Here is a 22,952-nt window from a genome sequence, read left to right as displayed (position 1 = left end):
TCACGGGGGGAGGGGAGAGAGCAGGTCCAACGGCTGGTTCATCTCCCTGCCTGGGTACATGCTCCCTGGGGTCCTTTGGCAAGGCATTTTGGGTGCCCAACTCCCTCCGAAATCAACCGGAGCTGTAGTTGATTGGTGCCTCAGTTTCCCCTCTGTATAATGGGGATGAGCCCTGCCCCACCCCCCAGGGGTTAGGAGGATACATACATTAATGATTGTGAAGGGCTCGGATCCTGTGGGGCTGGGTCCCAGAAATAGGAGCACAGATCATCAGAGACTTGGAGCAGCCAGGGGCTACTCTGGCTTAGCCTGGGGGCAGTGTCAGCCCCGGAATCGGGAGGGCAGCAGAGGTGGCATAAAGCTCATGACCTGCCCCCTTTACTGTCGCCTCGCAGCCCAGAATGGAGCCCGCAAAGGGGCGCCCCAGTGGCTTCCCTCCGACGCAGAGAGGGGGCATGAGCCTGGGGGGAGGGCAGGAGGTCTGCCCCTGCTAGTGGACACAAGCTGCAGCCCCAAGCTCCTTGGGAGGAAAGGGGAAATCTGGCCTCCGGTGCGATGCCCCCCCTCCGTGCTGGGCTCTAAAACCATCCGAGCTGCGACCCCCCGAGGGGGAAAAGGCCCCAGACGGACACCAGGGAGCTGTCTTGTAAAATTTTACATCTTAAATCTTTATTCTTCTTTCCCCTCCTGGCAGCGTGGCTGGAGGGGTCTGACTGCAGACAGCCGGAGTAAAGAAAGGGGATGCCCCACGGGCAGGGGCGTCCCGTGGAAAGAGACGACAGGACGGACACCGGAGATTGGGGACAGCGCGCGTCGTGTCCACGTGCGCCCGACTCCTTTCCGAGAGCAGGGGCTGCTCCTTCCCAGCCGCGAGACCCAGCGTCATCCCCCCACACCTGGTCCTCACTGGTGTGTCGGCTCCAAGGGAACCTGCTCAGGGCCCAGAGCCCTGCTCCACCGTTCTGCTGCTGCTGCCCTAGGAGAGGCAGAAGGGGGGGGGGTGTCTCATGCAGTGATCAGATCCCTGCTAGGAAAAGGCCTCGGGCTATGGCCGGGACTCCGGGACGGCTGGGTGGCAGGATCCGAACGGCCGCACGCTGGGCAAAGGGGGCTCCTGAGCTGCTGGCGACTCTTGACGTGACGGGGGCCAGAACCCACAATCTCTGGAGACGGACTGAAAGCCGCCTGGGCCCGAGGCGCAGGAGTCAGGAAGGTGGAGCCGGGGGCCTTTCCCCAGCCCACAGTGAAGACAAGACGGGGACTCTAGCCGGGCTGGCCAGGCTGAAACGGGATCCGCCCAGCACGTCCCGTCTGCAGGGCCTGGCTGGGAGGCGGACGGGCCAAGCCCGGAGCACCATGCTGGGCCACACAATGTACAGCTGAGCACGCGCCGGGACCCTCCCGCTCGCCAGCCTCAGCGTGAGCTGCAGGCGAGGCCGGTCGCCCTCCTCTGGCGGAGCAGCAGGGCCCGATCCCTGCTCCGGACGCGAGGAAGAGGTGGCGCCGGGGGCTCAGTTGCGCTGGTTGGCCAGTTCCTGGGAGATGAATTTCCGCAGGCGCTCGAGGTACTGGCTGTACAGTTCAATGTCGTTGTGGCCCGCCCCCTCCACCCACAGGGGCTCCACGGCCTTGGGGCAGCGCTCGTACAGCGCCAGGCCGTGCGAGAAGTCGATGACCTCGTCTTCCGTGCCGTGGATGATGAGGACGGGCGATGTGATCCTGGACACCTTCTCGATGCTGCAGGGAGGAGAGAAGCAAACAGGTCCCTGAGCAAAGCCAGCCTTGCGCCGAGCGCCGCTCGCCACAAGGGGCGCCCCAGCCCAGGCACCAAAATGCAGCCACCTCTGGGGTGGAGGAGGGGAAGCAACCAACGGCCCCCAGCCCAGGACAATCGGCTGGGGGTGGAGGAACTGAGGCCAGGATACCCGGCACCTCCCCACCCCACTCTGAGCTAGGGGGCAAACCCCTCACAATAGGGGCTGCATCTTCCCTAATGCCCCACAGACCAGTGTTAGCGAGATGGGGGCAGAGCTGATGGAAAGGGCCTAGGGGGAGGCTCCACAGGGCTGGCCCATCAGGGTACGTCTCCGCTGCCCGAGGCGTGTTCTCAACTCGGGTTCAGAACATGCAACGGCTCAGCCGGGTCCAAAGCCTCTTCGCCGGCCTCGGGTCAGAACGCACCTTTCCTGCTCCGCCGTGCTCCCGCTCCAAGGCAAAACGGGGGCTTCTACCAGCCTGGCCTGTCAAATCCTGGACTCCCAAGTGGGCATCTGCTCTGACCCTCCTACACGCCCGGGCCAGAGATTCCCCCCGGGCGTCCTGCAATGAGCTCTGAACTCAGGCAGCCCCAGGGAACCGCAGACCGACAGAGCCAACCGATCGCCATGGAGACATGCCCAGTGCTGGAGGACCTGCTAGGTCTCTTGGCAGGGTTCCCCCGGGCTTTTCCTCATGGCACAGCCCCGTTCCTGGCGGCTTTTATAACAGGTTGGACAAACACCTGCCTTGGTTTACTTAGTTCTGTCTCAGCGCAAGGTGCAGACTAGCGAGCCCCCCAGACCCCCTCCAGCCCGACACTTCTCCGATTGCTGCCTGTAACTGACCACGTGTGGACACAGCAATAGAACAGCCGTGGCCGGACCAGTTCGGGCGTGTCAGGCCACCAAACGGCAGTGGACATTTGGGCCCCGACCTGAACACCTACTCTGCAGCTGTAGCCCGAGTCAGCAGAGCAGGGCCAGCTGGGGGTTTTCCTGCAGCGTGACCGTACCCAAAGGGCTGTCACTGGGCCGACCGGGACTTAGCAAACCATTCTGAGGAAACGCCTCCCACGTCGACTGGGGCAATTACTGCCTGCTAGGTGCACTGAGGGCCCAACGAGGGCAGGGTGCTGTGGGTACAAAGCAGCGTCTTGCAGGCTCCTTGGGGTCTCACCATTGTGGGGGCGGGGGCCCAGGGCTACTTCTCGAGGAGAAACGGCCTTGGGCACCCACGCTGGGGCCCAGCAAGCATGGAGGCAACCCGAAACCGGGGTGGCTGGGATAGAACCGGTCTCCTTGCCCTTTCTGGGGTGGCTGGCTCTCCGGAAGGGCAGCCAGAGGGTCCCCAGTTTCCAGACACAGGCACCGATGGGGATAATCAAGCCTCCTACTGGGGTATCCACACAGAAAACAGGGCCCCCAGGCCCACCCTTTACCCACAATCCCTTGTGCTCCCCCCCACCCCGCCACGGGCCAGCTGCAATCGGAGCCCGCGTGGGATGATCCCCGGGCAGCCTGGGCGGGGGACACTCACTTGGGGAAGGCGTCAAAGCAGTACGTCTTCTTAGTGTCGGGGAAGGCCACCCGCATGCCCGAGGTGAGGGGCGAGTGCAGCACCACGGCGGCACACTCGTAGCGCGAGGCCAGGTCCACGGTGGGCACCGTGCCGATGCTCTGCCCGTACAGGATGATGTTCTCCGGGCTGATCCCGTACCTGGGCAGGAAGGGAACCCGCGGGGTTAACTCCCAGGCAGTCCCCTGCTCACACAACACAGACCCGAGCAAGGCACCGTCCCCCCCAGCCGGGAGGTGGGCGACAGGCCTGGCTCCCCTGCGTCAGCGAGGGGCCCCGGGCGGAGGACATCAGGCCGTGGATTCCCCCTGCCCACGGGGATCCTAGTGCCCGGGGGTGAGACCCAGACACTCCCGCCATGCCCCCGCTTATACGACAGGCCTCCTCCCTCTTGCTGTGCAGATCTATGGGGCACCGCGCTGGTTCCTGCACCGCGACTGCAGTCGGTTTCCCCCTCCCTACTACCCCCACATTACCCGCCCTGGGTCTGATCCCTCTGCCCCCCCAGGCTCCCACTCGGGGCCAACCTACACAGGCTGAAGTTGCCATGGTGACTGGCTTATCCCCTCTGGGGCTTGGGCCCTGCCCCTTGCACAAGTGGCTGCTTCCCCCCCCACACCCAGAGTCGAGCTGGACCAGCCTGAACCTGCCCCCCCCCCCCGGGCATGCTGAGATCCTGGGCTGCCCTGGGTCCCTGCGAGCTGGTTCATCGCCAACAGCGAACGTGACCGAGCCCCGCCCCTTTGTGCGCAGGCCTGCGGGGCTGGCACTGGGCAGGGAAAGCTGGGGGGGAGGGGGCTGCTCCAGCTCGGGGCACGGGCTCAGGAGCTGCTGAGGGTGGGGGGCAGTGTGGGAAGCAGGAGCAGAGGCAAGAGCAAGGGTGGGCAAGTGGCCCACAGCCGGCACAAGGGGCCTGGGAGGGACCGTGGGGGGCTCTGTTGTGTCTGATGCTCTCCGGCCCGGGCACTGAGCAGCCCTGGGGGGGGGGGGGGGGCTGCAGCCCCCAGAACGACGGCAGCTGGAATAGCCCAGCCCTGCCTCGGGCTCCCCGGCCCTCTCCCCAAGCAACGGCTGCAGCAAACCGCCCCGGCTGGCGGGGTTCTCCGCATTGCAGGGCTCCCCGCCCGGCTCTGACCTACTTCCGCCCAGGGCGCGGGCAGGGCGGCCTGCGGGACCCAGGCGGACGCGGTGCAATCAGCCACGTCAGCGGCCCCCGGGGCGCGCGGCGCTGGGGGAAATGCAGCTCGGCAGCCCGGGGGACGGAGCCTTGTTTACCCGCAGCCTGGGCAACAGCCGGGCAAGCGACCCGCCCCAGGCTCCCTGCTCCGGCTGGATCGCTAGGCCCTGGCGGGGCTGCTCTGGCCCCTCAGTCCGCAGCCTCCCCTCTGGGCGAAACACAAGGGAGCTGCCGGTCGTGCAGGGTCACTGGCACTGAGCAGGGACCCCCAGGGACAGGGGGTCCGCCTGGGCCATTCCAGCCGGCTCAGCATCTTATGCCAGGTGGTGTCCAGCCACTTCGCCCAGGGCTGGCGGAGGAAGGCGGCTCCTCTTGCCGAGTGCCCAGCCCACGTCCTGCCTTCCCCCAGACCGGAAGGCTCCCCACGGCGCTGGCCGATGAGTCATCCTGGTGCAGAGACACCCACTCTGCCGTGGGGCCTGGTGCCACTAGATAAATCGCTGTCTTCGGCCTGTCCCTCCCGCCCCCCCGCTGCAGAGATGCCAGCCCCGGCCTGGGACTGCCCAGGCTCTTTCCACAGGCAGCCTCCTCCAGAGGCCACAGGGGGAACCCACCTCCCTGCTCAGTAGCGGGAGTGCGGCCGAGTGGGTAGAGCCGCAGGGAAACCAGGGAGCTCCTAGCACTGCCGCTGAGTGGCCTTGGGCAAGTCCCTGCCCTGTGCCTCGGTTTCCCCTGCTGCCTGGTGTCTCTCTCGTGAGCGCTCTGGGGCTGAGATTGCCTCATTCGGCAGCACAATCAACTGGGCAGCCCCTGCTCGGGGAGTTCTGCTCACTGGATTTCTACTCGGCTGGTCACACCAGTCCCCTCCCCGCCTTGGGTCAGGGAGCCTCCCGTCCAGTTCAATCAAAGCTTCCGCTGCGCATCCTGAGTCACCCCCGGAGTCCTCCCGCCAGCCTCGCCCTGCCGCTCCAAACCAAATCGCCCAGGCCCTCTTCCTGCCGCACCAACGGGCACCAACCTCCCCCTGTGCTGGGCACCTTCCCTGGGGCTCCCGGCCCGGCCGCCCTCCCGCCTGTCAGCCCCAGCTTCCAGTCCATGCGGCCCCCCCTTGGCGCCGATCGGCAGGAGAAAGCGTCCGGGCCCCGCCCTGCACGCCAACTTGGCAGGGTTCGATTCCTGGTTGATCCTCCAGGATGCTTCCTGCTGCCACCTGCCCCCGCTGCTCCCCCAGCGGAAAAGCCCTCCGGACGCCACGATGACCCGCCTGCAGGAGGCGCCCTGCCCTCCGAGCCCCACTCACACCCTCCTGCTGCGCCTTCCCATCGGCAGCCCCAGCCCTGGCTACTCGGGGCAAGGGGGCCAGCTTTCGCCGGGCCTGACGCTGCCCCCACCCCTGCCCAGGAAGGGGGCGTCAGCCGCTGAGGCCCAGCCTCGGAGCAGAGGCTGCCACGGCGGTGGCCAGTTAAACCCACCCCCCGGCCCTGCCCTCCGGGAACTGAGTAGAGACCCAGGTGCCCTGGGCGATGGTCTAACTGGCCACCCCAAAGACAAGCCCTAGGGGTCCCCGGGAGCCTGCCCACCCCCACTGCCCGGGCATTAGCTCAGCCCTGCCCCCACCCCACCAGCAGCCTCCCCCGGGAGGCTCTTGCAAGTGGCTCCAACTTGTCCAGCGAGATTTCCTGTTTTCCACAGCGCAGGCCGCCGGGCTGTCCTGGCTCTCCCTGCCCCCATGGCCCTGTGCAGTGCCTGGCGCTGAGCTGTCTCCTCGGGGGCGAGGGGTTCCCTGCAGCCCGAGCTGCTGTGGCACCAAGGTGCCGTGTCGTGCGCCAGCCGGGCCTCCCTCAGCCCCGACGAGCAGCCACGGTCACCCCTGGATGTCCCCTATGCCAATGCACCGGGCTCCAAAGCAGGGACCTCTAGAGCTAAAGGCACGACAGGGCTGCTACTGCCTGAGCGCAGCTCCCAGCTGGAGCAGTCACAGGCTCAGACCTAGAGCCGGGAGAGAAATGGAGCTGGGGCGGTGGAGGGGGGAGAAGGTCGCTGGCCATTCAGAAAACTCCAGAAAAAAAACGGTGTCTCAACACCCAAACCTTCAGACGTTGTGCAAGCTGGCCAAGTCGGACGACTCACTCCAGACGTTTTCCTGTGCAGCCTTTCCTCCCCCTCCCCCTCCCCGAGCTTTGTTTGTGACACTCAAGGAACGTACGAATGGCGGAACTGAAACGTTACGTTTCAAAAGCAGCGTCCCACGAACACCCCGCGGCTGGTTCGACGGGGGAGGGGGAGGGCGACCGAGGCTGCTTTTCTTCTGGCCAGGACAATTTGCCAAAATCAGAATTTACAGAATCTCTCAGTCGACCTGCATCTGCCTCTTTCACCGAAAAAAAGAGTGTCCGTGAGAATTCCTCCAGGTCTCCTTGTTCCACCAGCAGCTGGGGCATCACCCACGCACCTGCGGGTGCTCCTGATGCTCTAGGGACCCCGTTCTGGCCTTGGTCAGGGGATGCCGGGCTGAGAGGAGATCTCCCTGCCCTGCTTTGCCTGCCCTTGGCCTCAGCCATGTGCCTTTCGCTCTGGTGCGGATCTAGGCTGACCTAGGGAACTGGGGGACGGGGCTTCTTGCAGGTGGAGGGGCAGAGCCATGTGCTGCAGCCAGCATTGCCTTGCCAGCCCCCCCCCGACCCCAAACAGCTGCCGGTTGCAGGGCTAGAGGATGGAGCCCGTGGGGAATCTGTAGAAACACGACTCCCCGCAGCACTGGACGGTTCATCCCAGGGGAGTGCCCCCGAGATCCTGCGTCCCTGCACCTGGAACACAGCTCCCCACCCGAGTCTGGGTTCCACCGCCCCACTGAACTGATGGGGAAACTGAGGCACGTGACAGTGACGTGACCCACCGAGTTGGTGGCAGAGGCAGAAAAAGAGCCCAGGAGTCCTAGCTCGCTGAGGCTGAAGTCATAAGGCCACCGCCCCTCTGTAGATAGCTGGGAATTCTGCCCCTCTCTCCCCACATCCCCTCCCCTTACAGCCCCCTTCTCAGGCTTTGAAATTGGACCCTTTCCCCAGGTTCTCAAAGGTGTGGAGGGTTCCCGCCTGTCGCCCCCATTGTGCACTGCCCGGCCCCCCTGCAGAGGGGCTGTGCGACCGCAGGGAAAGCTGCCCTCCGACACCAAGTGCAGAGGGAAGCTGCAGAGATCTCCTCAAAGGAGTGCTCCTGCGGCTCCGGCTAGCTCAGCCGCGGGGTCCCTCCTCTCCACAGCTCTGCTAGTGCCCTGAGTCCTGGCCCGCAGCCCCTCTGCTCTGCCAGCACTGGGCTTCCAGCACCGAGCACCTGCACAGGACTCAGGGAAGGTCAGATCCTCCTGCACCCCCCCCCCCCCCCGGGAGAGGCCCGCAGCCCCGGCGGAGCGCACCTCGTCCTCAGGGCCTGCCAGGCCGCGTCGATGTCGGCGTAGAGATTCTTCTCCGAGGGCTTCCCCGTGCTCACGCCGTAGCCCGAGTAGTCGTAGGAGAAGATGTTGCAGTTGATACGGGTGCCTAGGCCAATGTAGAAGCTGCACATCTGGCCCAGATCCACAGCGTTGCCGTGGGAGAAGAGCACCGTGAACCTGGCGGGACAGAGCCACAGGTTAGTGCCCGCAGAGGGGCAGCCAGAGGCCCAGGGACATCGCTGGGCACCGCAGGGAGCCAGCCCAGCCGGCAAGCCCAGCACCGGCCGGGGAGCTGCTTGGAGCGCCTGGCTAGCCACGGGCAGGGGCCAGGGAGGAGGTGAGGGGGAGGGGAGCTTGGGGGAGCCGGGGGGGGAAGAGGATGAAGGGGAGATCAGAGGGTAGGGAGGCGCATGGGGGGCTAAGGAAGGGTGCAGGGGGAGCCCAGGGAAAGGCATGGTGTTGGGGAGTCAAAGGAGGGGGGTGCGAGGCAGCCCAGGGAGAGGGCGTGAGGGGGGGCCCGGTGCCTTCCAGAGAAGAACCGGATGGGAGAACGGGGGAGATGGGAAGAGAACTCCTAACTCCAGCAGAAGGGAACCCCAACCTCTCCACATCACCAGCCCCCTCCCCAGGCCTGACCCAGCCCCTCCCCCCCAGCTCAGTCTGACATTCTTCTAGCCCCCTGCATGCTCCTCATGGCACGTAGCCAGTACAGGCAGGGGGCTGGGCCCACCAAGCACCCAGGCCGATGCTGCCCCCTCACCCCGCTCCGGCCGCAGAAGGAAGCTGAGCCAGAGCTGCGTGGGGTGGGCTTTGTGGGCAGCGGTCATGGGTCGCTAGCTGGTGCTCTCCCCGCTGAGCTCGGCACCTTAGAGGGAGGGGAGGGGATGTTTGCAGGGTAGTTGTAGCCAGGGTCCCAGCAGGACCGAGAGGCAAAGTGGTGGAGGGAGCAGCCTTGACTGGAACCCTTCCATCTGAGCGCCAACTTCCTGGACCCCACGGTCAGCTCCAGCCAAGGGACCCTCCACACACCGACGGATCCCCACACCGACCTTCCCCGCTCCAGTAACACCCCTGGCCCCGGACACACCAGGAAAGCTGCTCTCTACGCCAGGCACCCCACAGAATATGCTCCGAGGAGAAGGCCCGGGTTACACACCGTAACGCACTGAAACTCGCCTTCACGCCACCAAACTAGGACACGCCGCCAGAGAAGCAGACTGCATCAAGGAAGGGGCCACCCAAAAACCCAGGAGAACCCGCTTCAATACAGAAATAAAACCTCTCTGACCACGCAGCCCTCGTTATCACCCGCCACCCCCCACTGGCATCCACACGGGGTGCCATCAAACAGCCAGAACCCATACACCATGGGGACCCCATGCAGACAGAAATCCTTCCTGAACCCCCACTTCTGGCCTTCAATCCTCAAAATCACCAACAAACAAGCTCCCCCCAGACCAGGACACACCAATGCAAAGTGGCACCAGGCCCTGCCAGAACAACAGCTGCAAAACCCACAGCCCTATCTCCACTGATCCCCTCCCCTCGCCCTGCAATCCATCTTTCCAAATCCACGGGTCCCACACACGCCTGCTCCTCATGCCATGCACTAAATACCACAATACAGCTGTGGGGGTAAAACCAGACAATGACTTTGTTCTCCAATGAACTCACGCAGGAAATTGACAAAAGCCAAACACACCTACCACCCCGGGGGTGGACACTTTTCACAAAGCGATCGCTCCATATCTGATCTACTAGTCCACGTCCTCACAAAGGAAACCCACACAACGCTTTCAAAAGGGGAGCCTGAAGTCATAGCTTTGCTAGATGCTAAAAAGCACGGACGGCAGGGACCCTGGATATAGAGCTTATTACAACCATGTAACTGACTAACTCCCTCTGCGTGTCCTATTGCTGTAGAGGTGTTAATGGAGCATTGTGCTGAAATGCTCCCTTGCTAATCCAATGTCCCACCTTGCATTTTGCTGGGAGGACCTTTGCCAGACTGGAAGAAGAGCTGTGTGTGGCTTGAAAGCTTGTCTCTCTCCTCTGTGGAATCTGGTCCAATACACCATGTTAACTCCCCTGCCTCATCTCTTTCCAGTTACGTGCTCGAGGGTGCGGTGCTGTGCTGTGCTGTGCTGCGTGGGGGCTTTTGGTACCTTTGTCAGATGGGGGGGGCACATCTCCTCCACTGGCGTGGCGTGAGCATGGAAGTGCACGCGCTGCTCAGAGCGAGGACAGAGATGTAACTGTGAGGGGACAGATCTTCAAAGCCCAGCAGGGAAATGCAGCTCCTGAGCCCCCCACAGCCCAGGGGAAGGGAGGGGCAGGGGAGCCACATGCTCTTTGGATCCCAGCCACCAGAGAGATCAGAGATCCAGCACCTGGCACAGCGCGTCAGCAGCTAGACAGGGCTGGCGTCTATGAGGCTGCTGAAATTTACAAGGCGGAGAGGCTTGGCTGGCAGCACTTGCAGCCAGGCCAGGTGCTAACACACTTCCTCGGCTTCCAGGTAAAGAAATCCCCTGCAGTCCCAGCCTGTCCTAGCCATGTGCCGAACCCAGGAGCCTGCAGGGAAAGGTGGAGGCAGGGCTGCGCTAGATCAGCTTGTTCTGTTACTCCTGGTTTGGCTGGTGTGCTTGGCTGTGAAAATCCCACTTGGGCGCAGTTAGTTTCTCTCTTCCCCCTTCGTCTGCCTGCTCTGGGCCCCATCACTGCCTACAGTAGGAAAGCTCCAGAGGACAGACCTGAGGCATGGAGATCTTAGCGCACACACCCTGAAATCCAGGGCTGGGGCAGCATGTGGGCTTGGATGCAGGGAGGGACGACCCCCGGCCAGACCTGGTGTCCAACAGCCGGCCTCCCACCAGCCACGGAGCACACGAACCGTGCGGGAAGGGGGCTGGGTGGCAGGTAGCCCGGCTGGGAGCATGGCCCCTAGAGCAGCATCAAACCCCAGCCGTCTCCCTCAGCTTCATACATGGACTGCACAAAAGCCTCCCCAGCTCTTCTTGTCCCCCCTCCCAGCCCCCCAGATCCTGTCTTGGTACGGGGTCCGGCTGATCTGGCTGACCCTCGCTACAATCTGATTGGGGGATCCTTGGCGTGATCTGGCTGGTCCAGCTGACCCTTGCAGTGGTCTGTCGGAGCTCTGGTACAATCCATCTGAGCCTTGATACAATCTAGCTGGTCCAGCTGACTTCTGGTAGGGTCTGTTTGACCCTTGCTTGCTGTGGTCCTTGGTAGGGTCCAACTGAGCCTTGATGCCGCCTGGCGGACCCTTGGTGTGATCTGTCAGACCCATGGTACAGTCTGGCTGAGTGTTGGTATGGTCTGGCGGATCCGTGGTACATTCCGGCAGACCCTTGGAATGGTCCTTGGTGCGGTCCGATGGACCTTTGTTGGGTTCTGGTGGACCCTTGGTATGGTCCTTGGTACGGTCCAGCAGATCCTTGGTGTGGTCTTTGGTACAGTCTGGCAGCCCTTTGGATTCCAGGATCTCTCCCCTCTTGCCCCTATCACCTGGGCAGCTTAGGCCAGCCCAGCCGAATTCAACTGTGCTCCAGGTGCCTCGGCCACCCTGCCTCCGGTGCCTCTCCAGGACCGCTGTGAGCAGCGTCCTGCGCCGGGCAGCAGGGACAGCCACCGTCACGGCCAAGGGCCAGGCTCCAGCTCGCCGCCCCAGCCCTGGCAACCATGAGGGCCAGTCAGACGAACACAGATGCGCACTGCCCCAGACGCACGCAGTGGGGACAGCCACGTATTACACTGCACTTAGCGCCGCCCTTTGCCCTCCTCACCGGCCCCTCGGATTTCGCCCAGGGTGAAACTCCCAGGTCTGCCACCACTAGGCCTTGGACAAGTTACTTTCCCCTTTCTGTGCCTCAGTTTCCTTATCGGTAAATGGGGATAAATGACACCGACCTCCTTGGTAAAGCGCTTTGAGATCTTCTGATGGAAAGTGTTACATGCAACCAACCTACCCAAAGTTGATTCCTCTGGAGCAGCCATCCCCAAAATGATTCCACTGCGATACCCAATATTACTTGGCCAGATGCCCAGGAGGGGTAAATTTGGATTGACACCATTAAAGTTAAAGATGTGACAGCGGTTTCTCTTTCTGAGTTGTGCAGTGGTTCTCTTCGAGGTCCCCAAGTAAGACCAGGGCTCTATCATGCTAGCACTGCACAGGCACACGCTAAGAGACAGCCCCTATGCCAGAAAACCCCCGGCAGACTAAACAGACTAGGCAGATGAATGGCAGGGACTTGCTCAAGGTCATCCACAGATCAGTGGAAGAGCGAGGAACTCCCAGGACCCCAAAGATGCAATCCAGCACTCGACCCGAAAGGCACGGCTGCTTAAGCAGGCATTTTATACCACGTGAAAATATAGCTCTCACTTCTAGCTTCAAGGGGGCAGCAGCCACTACTGCCGGGGCCTCAGAGACCACGCCTGGGGCCAAGAAGAGACCCAGGAAGACTCGAGGGCTCTGTCTCAGGCGCTAAAGAAGGGACTTGGGGCAGTTCGCTCACTTGTCTCTACGTGGCCTTGGTGTCTGGCACAAGGAGGCAGCCAAAAAGGACATTGCTACAGGAAAAATTCCTGACCGAGGACTCGAGACAGGTGAGCACCTGAAACAGAGCAGCCGAAGACGACGACGTTTTCTATCAACCTAGCAACTGCCACTCGGAGACAGGGATCCACTACAGCAGTGGAAAAGCCCCTTCCACAGCTACAGGAAGCATCTACACAGCAATGCTACAGCACCTGGAGGGTAGACATGAATCATAGAACCGTAGAGCTGGCAGAGGCCTCAGGAGTCATCAAGTCCAGCCCCCTGCCCAAGGCAGGACCAACCCAACTCAGTCAACCCGGCCAGGGCTGTGTCAAAAACCTCTAGGGATGGAGATTCCACCCTCTCCCTAGGGAACCCAGCCCAGCGCTTCACCACTCTCCTAGGGAAATAGTTTTTCCTAATATCCAACCTGGACCTCTCCCACCAACTTGAGCCCATTGCTCCTTGTTCTGCCACCTGTCACCACTGAGACCAGCCTCTCGCCAGCCTCTTCGGAACCCCCCTCAGGTAGCTGCAGGCTGCTCTCAAATCCCCCCTCCCTCTTCTCTTCTGCAGACTGAACAAACCCAAATCCCTCAGCCTCTCCTCGTAGGTCACGTGCTCCAGCCCCCGAATCATTTTGGTTGCCCTTTACTGGACCCTCTGCAATGTGTCCACATCCTTCCTGTAGTGGGGTCCCAGAACTGGACACAGTACTAAGACATGGCCCTAGGCTCATGCTGTTAACGCTGTCAAAGCCCCTCACAAATGCCCTTTCATTAAGCTTCAATACAAATGGGAACTGTACATCGATAAGGGACTTTGCCGTCACCTGCCACTAAGAGGCACCCACCTCTGGAGCGGGCACATGGCAGCTGTTTAACCCTGCACTGGAGCACTGTGTAAGTGTTCTGGACAGGAAGCGTGACTGCCCCACAGAAGGTAACTACCTAAGAGGGATTCAACTGGCCCAGGAGCCAGGTCTAACTGCCCCAGAAAGACCCACTTCCACCCCCCCACCAGAGGGCGGGACTGCCTCTGAGGAGGCAATACCCCATGTTGAATCACCGACCTCCGAAGGGCTCCATCCAAAGAGCCACCCGATTTGAGAGAGCTGATGCCCAGGCCTGCCAAGCCACAGGCATCCCGCCGCATCTCTGCCGTAAGAACAAAGGCAGCGACAGAGGAATTCCAAGGCAGCTGGGAGGAAGCGCCCGGCTGTGCAGAGCTTACGCAGCAGCTGCGGGTTGCTAAGCGCAGCCACAGGCAGGACGAACAGCAGTCGCCAGGGCAGGGCACATACAGCACGAGGCCTCGGTGCCACTCCCTGGTCTGCCCTTCGCCAGCTGTCAGGGCAGGGAACTACCAGCAGCAGAGTTTTAGTGGTTTGGGGTGGGCCAGACACGTCCCATTCCAGCCTGCAGGGGGCAGCGTGGAGCCTCGGAGAATACAGGAACTCAACAACACCTGGTGCAAAGGTGTGTCTGATGCTGCCGGGCAATACTGGTGTTCGAGGAAAGGTGTCTGTCACGCCGCCTGTCACAGAGAACACAGGAATACACCGGAACTCCCCATGTCCCGGCACCAAAGGGGGACGACACGGTTGAAAAGCAGCACCATGGGGTGTGCAGGAGAAAAATGCAAGTGGCCAGCAGGTGCGGCAGGAGCTGGGGGTTGTGGTACCATGCAGACCTGTGCTTGCTGGGGTAGGTGGCTGGCGGGCCAGGGCCCTGAGCTGCTCCAGCGCCTCGGGGGCAGCCTGTCCGGCAGGTGGGGGCAGCAGAGCCCAGAGGGGGCAGTGCCTCGCGGTCCATCGAGCAGCTGCTGCTGCGGCACGCTGACTTCTCCGAGTGGCACATCAGCCCGGGGACAAAGAGAAGCGGGAGCTGCTGCGAGTGGTGGGGCTGGCGGTAAGTCCTTGCCCGTTGTGCTTCGCCCATCCCTCCCTCAGCCCCGCAAGTCTCCCTGCACCCTGGGTCAGCCAGTGCCCCCTAGATCTTCCTGCACCCTGCCCTGCCCCATGCCTGTCCCCGGTGCCACCGCTCGCCTGTCCCCCCTCGCCACCGCATCCTCCCATCTCTGCCTCTCTCAGCCTGCTGCACGGACGCGAGGTGGGGCTCAGCTAGCCCATATAATAATCAGTCTTCATGATGATGAGAAAGACACTCAGGAACAAGAACCTAAACTAGGGATCTGAAGGATAAGTCGACTAGTCGCTTCCTCCTCTGCTTGCTGCCTCTATCAGATAAGAAGCAGCAAGGGGGAGGGAGAAGAGGGGGTACATGGAGCGTGAGGCCAGACCCCGGACTGCACGCGGCACTGCCGCTCTGAAAAGCCACGTGCAGCCTGAGGACCGCTTGGGTATCCCAAGGCTGCACATGGCGTTCCAAAGTAGCAAAGCCGTGTGGAGCCCGGGACTCCCCAGCTGACCCCGGGCTCCGTGCAGCGCTGCCACTTTGAAATGCCATGGGGAGCCTGGCGTCAGGCTCCTCCCGGCATTTCAAAGTGGCAGCACCACGTGGAGCCCGGGATCAGCTGACCCCGGGCTCCACATGGCGCTTTCGCCTTCGAAGTGTAGCCACAGCCCTATCGACTAATCGAATAGTTGATGCAAAATTCATCGACTATTCAATTAGCCATTACCCAATGCTTAACATCCTTTACCTAAACAGCAAGAAACATAAGGGCAGGTGGGGAACTAGTGATATTTTACTTGCCCATCACAAATAGTCACTAACCCAGGCATAAGAATCATAGAACATTAGAACTGGAAGGGACCTCGAGAGGCACCAAGTCCAGTCCCCTGCCCCCATGGCAGGACCAAGCACGGTCTAGACCATCCCTGACAGGTGTCTGCCTAATCTGCTCTTGAATATCTCCAGTGATGGAGATTCCACAACCTCCCCAAGCAATTTATTCCAGTGTTTAACCACCCTGACAGGCAGGAAGTTCTTCCTAATGTCCAACCTACACCTCCCTTGCTGCAGTTTAAGCCCTTTGCTTCTTGTCATGTAGAAGGCTGGTTAATATTTAAGACACCCTCCATCTCAGGATTGATGGCAAAGATCTAGGTGTCTACACGTCAAGATGTTATTCCGAGAACAAATATTTAATACTGGGCTCGTCAATCTAGCAGAGAGAGGCCCAACACGATCCAATGGGTGGAAGTTGAAGCTAGACAAATTCAGACTGGAAATAAGGCCTGTGTTTTCAACGGTGTGAGTAACTAACGATTTACCAAGAGCTGTGGTGGAGTCTCCACCGTCTGTTTTCAAACCGAGATGAGAGGTTTTTCTACAGGATCTGCTCTAGGGATTATTTTGGGGGCAACTTTCTGGCCTTCGTCATGCGGGAGCTCGGACTAGCGTACCCCAGTGGTCCCCAAATGCCCTTGAATCTATGGTTCTCTGATGCCAGAACAAACAGGAGGGGCAAAGCAGGAAATAAAGACATCACATTTGTGTCTTTAAAGCTCTTCTGGTTTTGCCTGTTAATAAATACAATCTCTAACATTTTAGACCCCAATTTGCACAAACATGGCTCCATTGGTTTTATGATCACAACTTCAGACACCAAGGGAGGCCTGGGGGATCAAGCTACCAGGTGGAATCCTGTTTCTGGCTGTCTTCTAATCTAGACCCGGCAATGCCCTTCTGGAAGATGCTTTAGCCCAGGGATTTTCAACCGTTTTTCACTTGCAGGGTCCTGAACTATTTCAAATGGAGGTGCAGAGCCATTTGGAAATCTTACAGCTGACGGCTCCCAGGTCAAAAGTCACTGTTCTATGGCAGCAAGAACCTTTCATGGACCCCTTAGACACAGTCTGTGGATCCCTAGTGGCCGAAAACCACTGCGTTAGTCACGCACAAGGGACTGGGCTCGATATGGGGGTCACGGTGCAATGCTCTGGCCCACGATACAGAGGAGCTCAGACAAGGCGTTCTCAAGGTTCCTTCTGGCTTCACACGCGATGCACCCAAATCGCGGCTCAATTGAAGTCAACGGCAAAACTCTCCCTGGCTTCTGCAGTAGCGGGACCCCAGGCCACGGGCGCCAGAGCAGGGGTCTGTCAAACGGGGCACCGGGGGCTGGAAATCACCGACGGGCCTGAGCCATGAATTCTCCTCCTGAGGGTCCCAAAACCCCAGCCCGCTCCGTATGGCTGTGTGGGAGGGGACCCCGAGACCGGACAGGCAGTGGCTGAAACCAACACGGCGCGTGTGGCGAGCAGTCCTGGACACCAACGGCTCCTCTGCACAGTACAACCACAGCCCACCCCACCCTGGAATCACCGCCCCGTCCGCCCTCGGCCTCACTGCTGCCCAGGATCCAAGGATGGTTCTGGCATCAGGGACACCGACCCCCCACCGGACAGAGACCGCCCAGGCGTACCCAGCGGAAGGAGAGGCGCCGAACAGAAGGCAGCCCCAGCCCTTTGCCCGGACTAGGGAGCCGGAGGTGTGGGTGGGGCTGGAGGGGAACGGGTTCATTGGCACTGACATTCTGTGAGCTCATGGGCCTCCTCCTAGGCTCCTGCCGGGTCTTCTCGGTGCCCATCCCATCACGGAGATCCCGCCTCCGAGGGACACGGCTTTGGTGCCGCAGGGCCAGGCCCGGGCAGGACAGCACGGAACGGAGGGCGCTGGGGTCGCTGGGTCGGGGGTCACACGCTCTGGGGAGGAACCTCAAAACCTGAGCAGCTCATGGACTGGTGCCCCCAGTGGCAGCAGGGTCAGAACGGGGGGAAGATGCACCAAGGCAGACACCCGACCGAGTGTGGGGTCTCTAATCATGGCATGAGCAGCACAGAGATCTGGGGCAGGGGCATATGGGGGTGTGAAAGGGCACAGAGGTTTGGGGGTAGGGGGACCCAGAGGTCTTGGGGGAGGGGCACAGAGGTCGGGGGAGGGGGTGTCACTGGCACTCCTAGCTCCAGGGAGTGGCTGGGTTCCAGGTGCGAGTCAGGGCCTGGTACGCCCAGACTCAGCGAACAAGACTAACAAGTCCAGCTCACTAAGCGGGGGAGGGAGCAGGGCTGAAGGTCGGTCGGGGTGGGGACAGAGAGAGGAGGCGGCAGAGCTGCTCCACAGTGCATGAATAAAGCTGCAGCTCTCTCTGCCTTCCCCTGCTCCCAGCTTGGCCAACTGCACCAAGGTGCCAGCAAGCCGGAGTCCAAGTCCCTGCACTCCCATGAGGGAATACCAGCCCATCAAAGGTGGACCAGGCCTCGGGACCTGGGACGGCGGCTGGGGCTCCCCTGCGAGCTGTGAATGTGTCCAGCAAAGGGGCAGGCACCCACAGGCTGCCCGGGCAACTCCAGCCTAGCCCAGCCCGGCGCCTGTACTCAGCCTCACCATCATTACTCAGTAATCCTCTGTCCTGTGCCAGCAACATCCTTTGAGCATCACAACCCATGCTCTGGCCTAGCATTATTTCTCCCATTCTACAGATGGGGAAAACTGAGTCACGGGGTAGGGCGATTAGCCCAAGGTCAGCAGCTGGGCTGGGAATGGACCCCAAGAGTCTGGACACCACGTCCTATGGCTTCATTACCTCCCTCCTTCCCATCTTTTTATTTAATTCCATCCCCAATTCAAATTATGAGCAAAACAGCGTGTGCCCAGGCCTCTCCAAATCCCTGAGACTGGGGCATTTCCCTGGGGAAGGTGCCAGATTTGGCCGAGTTGCTGCAGGCCAGGAAGTCGTGCATGTCGGAGCTGCAGAAGGGCAGGATGGCACCCTGCCCCCTACCCCCCCCGGCACCGGCTTACCAAGGTGTCATGGGCAGAGGATTTGCAGATGCGCCCAGGCCCTGAGTTGGGAACCCTGCCCCCAGCGGTGTCCACACCCACGGTCGTGCCCTGCATGGAGAGCTTGGTGCCCAGACCCATGCGCGGCGTGCCACTCACCTGGCACCGGGCACACAGCGGATATACATGCAGCCGACCCGGTTCCCACGGCCGCTCTTGGTTAGAAACACCTCGATGGTGTCCAGCTCCCGCTGGGCGTACTGGAAATCCGCCCGGTCCGTCAAATGCAGCTTCCATCGCCCTGCCGCGCCTCCTCTCAGGGAAGTGGTGCTGGCGCTGCCTGCGGGCTCCGGCTCGGGGACGATGGCATACGTAGGCTCCGGGGGCAGGAAGGCCAGCTTGGCTGCTATCCGGCTGGGGCAGGGCGGGCAGCAAAAGAGGCAGCACAGCTCGCTCACCGACAGCCCATTCATGGCAGCGGCACCGAGCGCCCAGTGCAGTTTATTTTTCAGTTTAACAAATAAAAATCAAAAGGATTTTTTAAAAATGAGCAGGTCTGGCCTGGTCACAGCCGGTCTCCTCAGCCTGCCCTCGCCGGCCGTCAGAACCCACGTGCCTGGCATGTCCTGCGCACCGTGGTGCCGGTCGAGGCGGGGTCGGCCGCCCTCGGTCCATCCACGCCGGTCAGCAACAGCCTAGGGCAGAAGCGGGTTGGATAAGGAGTCAGTAAGAAACTGCATGCAAAAAAAAGCATCCCGGCCTACATTGTGAAAGTAACACAACACACTATTGCACACTACGCACCCCGCCCCAGAAAAACACACAGCACAAATGTGCTATGCACACCCCTCCCACATACCTGTCCAGAAAAACACACACGGCATAAACAATACACGCTCCTCCCCAGAAATATCACACAATGCATGCAATACACACTCTTCACTGAAAAACAAACACCATCCATCACCTCACCACACAACACATGCTTTACACATACACCTTACAACCCTCTTGCTAGAAAGTATACAACACACCACAAAATATGCGACCCTCACTCCAAACCCCACAAACCACAACACACAGCCTCTCACCAAAAATGGCACAATGCACACTCACACAACACTGTAAAATGCACAAAGCACACTCATACAACACACATACACTCATAAGAAACCCACAAAACCCACCCACACAATACACTCACCGAAAACCACCCACAAACACCCACACAACGCACCACAGTCATTAGAAACCACATGCAGTATGCCCACACAACACGCATCGGTCATCAAAACACACACACAGCACACATGCCCTCATCGAAACCCACACAAACCCATCTCCATGCTGGGCTCCACTCACTGAAAACCACACACAGTTCACCCACCCAACATATACCCCACACCAAAAAAACCACACACCGCACATCTACACAATGCACCCAGAACCACACATACACCCAGACTGACAACAACCACATGCAAGCTGTACCATACATCTATGGAAGCCACACTCTGACCAATGCACACCCATTGGTACACACTTACTGCACCTCAAACCCCACACAGCACACATCAGCCAATGCCCACCAAGGCCCTGATCCTGCAGTCTGATGACTGCCGGATTCCCTGCCCCCACCCACTCAGGCTCAGCTCAGATGCTGGAACACAGGGCTAGCATATTGCAGGTGTGATGCCCATACGCACGGTCGCGGCACCACATTCACTCCCGCAATTCCCCAATGCCCAACACGCCGGCGGGAATTCTGCGGCACACGCTCCCAGCCAGGAGGCGGAACTCAACGCACAGCCAACTAATGTGGTTCCTGCAAGTCAGGGCAGAACCTCCCAACGGAGGAATGTTCCACTAGCCTAGACCCCGAGGAATTCCTCTCCAGCTGCTTCCCTCCTTCTGCAAGGCTGGGAAAGCAGAGGAAAGGGTGGAGGGAGCGCGAGGCCTGTGCCATTCAGCATGAAACAGGGGGCTTATATGGAAATATTTCTCTGCCGAATAACTGCCCATTCCCCCCCCCGGGATCCCAACATGAATGGATTCTCCCGCTCCCCCAGTGTGGTGCTTGTTTTACATTCAGGAGCAAATTCTAGCCTCACCCCAGTGTAAATCCCCAGTTGCTGTGCAGTCGGGGGAGTTCCTCCAGATTTAGGCCTGTGCATGCAAGAGCAGCGCATTGGGCCTCTGATGTGACCTCCCCCTGCCTCTCAACACAAGCTGCCAGGGGGCTGGAGGAAGATGGAAAATCATCTATCCCCCTCCCCCGCACTGCTCCCCAAAACAACAGGTCCCAATATCAGCATCTCACTTCCATTCTTCCCCCCTGCTGGGAGAGGTTTGCTCTGTGCAGCTGCTAGACAGGAGATTCCACCCCCCAGCAGAGAGATACAACCTAGAGAACCACACCTGTCCACGCAGAGATACGCGTCCGCAACAGAGACCTTAGACGCACGTGCGGCGGCACGACTTGTCCGCAGGCCACGCATGCATTGCTTCACCGGACGCGTGTGCCGACCCACCAGTACACCACAGGCAGCGTAGAGACCACGCTCAACCACTAACCTGTGCTTGTGTTTTGCAGACACATGTGCCAGAATACACGGTCCTGCACCCAGCCACCAGGATCCCAGGCACACGCCTAAGTCTGCTGCACACAGGCAGGACAGAACGGCAGCATCCACACTCCAGGCTCACCCCCAGATCTGCCCATACCTCAGAAATGCAGGATAAACCCTCCACCCCCACCTCCTCCTGACATGTCTCCATACAGCCACTGTGTGTTACACTCCCATACCTGGCTGTGCTAGACACACACACACACACACACTTATCTAGACGGCAGGCCCAACACATGTCAGTGTCTGTGCTACAGAAACACTTATCTGCGTCCCCAGACACACCCGGAGGGTGACACTAAGCGGGGGAAGGACTCAGCCGGGGGGAATCCAGCCAGCCAATGGGCTCCCCCCCCGCCGCCACACGCACACACTCCGGTGCTGGGGACGGGCCCGCACCCCGCACGTCAGGAGCCAGCGAGACACCCCGCCCCCCCCCCCCCCACACACACACACATCCTGCAGGCGCGTCGGGGCTGCTGAGCAGGGCAACTTCGGAGCGGTCGGGGCGGGGGGAACCGGGAGCTCCCCGGATGGGGGGGGGGCGGGGGGAGAAGGGAAAATCAGCTGCTAATGCTCGGGGGGGGGGGCGAGGTGACTGCAGCTGGGGGAGGCGCGGAAGAGGGGGGGGGCTGAATGTGCTCCCAGATGGGATGGGGCAGCGAGGGGCGGGGCGGGGGACTGGCAGTGGAAGGGGGGCTGCCGGGGGCCGGACCGGGGGAGCTGGGCAGGCCCGGGGATTGTAGCGGACCGGACCGGTTGCACAGGGCTGGTCCAGGGGCTGCAGGGGGCCGATCCGGGGTTTGCAGGGGGGAGGGCTGCAGGGCCGGGGGCTCCCGGGGAGGGACTGCTGGGCAGGCCGGGAGGTGGGGGGGGGGCTGCAAGGGGCCGGGCCGGGAGCTGGGGGGGCTGCAGGGGGGGACTGCAGGGCCGGGGGCTCCCGGGGAGGGGCTGCTGGACAGGCCGGGAGCTGGGGGGGGACTGCAAGGGGCCGGGCCGGGAGCTGGGGGGGGGGGCTGCAAGGGGCCGGGCCGGGAGCTGGGGGGGGGGCTGCAAGGGGCCGGGCCGGGAGCTGGGGGGGGGGGGCTGCAAGGGGCCGGGCCGGGAGCTGGGGGGGGGGCTGCAAGGGGCCGGGCCGGGAGCTGGGGGGGGGGCTGCAAGGGGCCGGGCCGGGGGCTGGGGGGGGGGGCTGCAAGGGGCCGGGCCGGGAGCTGGGGGGGGGGCTGCAAGGGGCCGGGCCGGGGGCTGGGGGGGGGGCTGCAAGGGGCCGGGCCGGGAGCTGGGGGGGGGGCTGCAAGGGGCCGGGCCGGGAGCTGGGGGGGGGCTGCAAGGGGCCGGGCCGGGAGCTGGGGGGGGGGGGCTGCAAGGGGCCGGGCCGGGAGCTGGGGGGGGGCTGCAAGGGGCCGGGCCGGGAGCTGGGGGGGGGGGGCTGCAAGGGGCCGGGCCGGGAGCTGGGGGGGGGGGCTGCAAGGGGCCGGGCCGGGAGCTGGGGGGGGCTGCAAGGGGCCGGGCCGGGGGCTGGGGGGGGCTGCAGGGGCGGGTACCTGGGTCTCGTGTCGGTTGCAATCTCCCGAGCGGGCGGCAGGTCAGGGCTGGTGCCGGGCCCCGCTCCGAGCCGAGCCGGTGCCGGGCCCGCTGGCGCGCTGAGCAGCTGGAGCCGGGCGCTGCCTCCCGCATCCCCCCCGGGACTCCTCCCGGCCGGGCCCGGCGCGCGGCGCTGCTGCTCCCGGACGCTCCAGGCTCCTGGGCCGGGGCAGCCCGAGTCTCCGCCCCGCGCTGCGAGCGGCCAGTGGCGGATGTGACAGCAGCGCCGCCCGCACTGGAAGTGACGCCTCCTCCGGAGTCCTGCTGCCCGCAAAGCCCCCGGGAAGGAGGAGCAGGAACCTGGCGCAAAGACGTGGCGGGGAGGAGAGAGCCCGGGCGGGGACCGCGCGCCCTGGAACGACCCCCCCCCCCCGCAGGGACTGCATGCGCTGCAATGCCCCCCCCCACAGGCACTGAATGCTCCCCATGCTGCAGCGACCCCCCCCCCCCGGGAATTGCATGCTCTACGCGCTGCAATGGACTCTCC

General features: G+C 62.0%; 1 protein-coding gene across 3 annotated transcripts; it reads right to left on the bottom strand.

Moving 5' to 3' along the window:
- Window positions 1-644: 644 nt before the first annotated feature.
- ABHD17A (abhydrolase domain containing 17A, depalmitoylase) lies at window positions 645-22,715 on the bottom strand. Of its 3 annotated transcripts, none has more exons than XM_075903233.1 (5): window positions 22,426-22,715; window positions 18,414-18,949; window positions 7,923-8,117; window positions 3,295-3,474; window positions 645-1,737 (listed from the first exon to the last, which is right to left on the bottom strand). In XM_075903233.1, the coding sequence occupies exons 2-5, from the start codon at window positions 18,725-18,727 to the stop codon at window positions 1,512-1,514; spliced, it is 915 nt and encodes a 304-aa protein (XP_075759348.1). In that variant the 5' UTR covers window positions 18,728-18,949; window positions 22,426-22,715; the 3' UTR covers window positions 645-1,511. The 3 variants fall into 3 exon arrangements, with proteins under 3 accessions (XP_075759348.1, XP_075759351.1, XP_075759349.1); XM_075903236.1 differs by lacking the exon at window positions 22,426-22,715 and adding an exon at window positions 19,961-20,091; XM_075903234.1 differs by lacking the exon at window positions 22,426-22,715 and adding an exon at window positions 19,844-19,865.
- Between the last annotated feature and the right edge of the window lie 237 nt (window positions 22,716-22,952).

The sequence above is a fragment of the Pelodiscus sinensis genome, chromosome 19 (assembly GCF_049634645.1).
Source record: "Pelodiscus sinensis isolate JC-2024 chromosome 19, ASM4963464v1, whole genome shotgun sequence".
Lineage (NCBI taxonomy): Eukaryota > Metazoa > Chordata > Testudines > Trionychidae > Pelodiscus > Pelodiscus sinensis.
The sequence above is the reverse complement of the archived record's forward strand: the minus strand, read 5'-3'. Positions and strand labels throughout refer to the sequence as shown.

Coding starts and splice junctions, on each gene's coding strand:
- ABHD17A (XM_075903233.1), bottom strand. CDS start 18,727: ATGAATGGGCTGTCGGTGAGCGAGCTGTGCTGCCTCTTTTGCTGCCCG. Junction 8,118..18,413: donor CGCTGTGTGCCCGGTGCCAG/GTGAGTGGCACG, acceptor CTGTCCCGCCAG/GTTCACGGTGCTCTTCTCCC. Junction 1,738..3,294: donor TGCTTTGACGCCTTCCCCAA/GTGAGTGTCCCC, acceptor TCCTCCCTGCAG/CATCGAGAAGGTGTCCAGGA.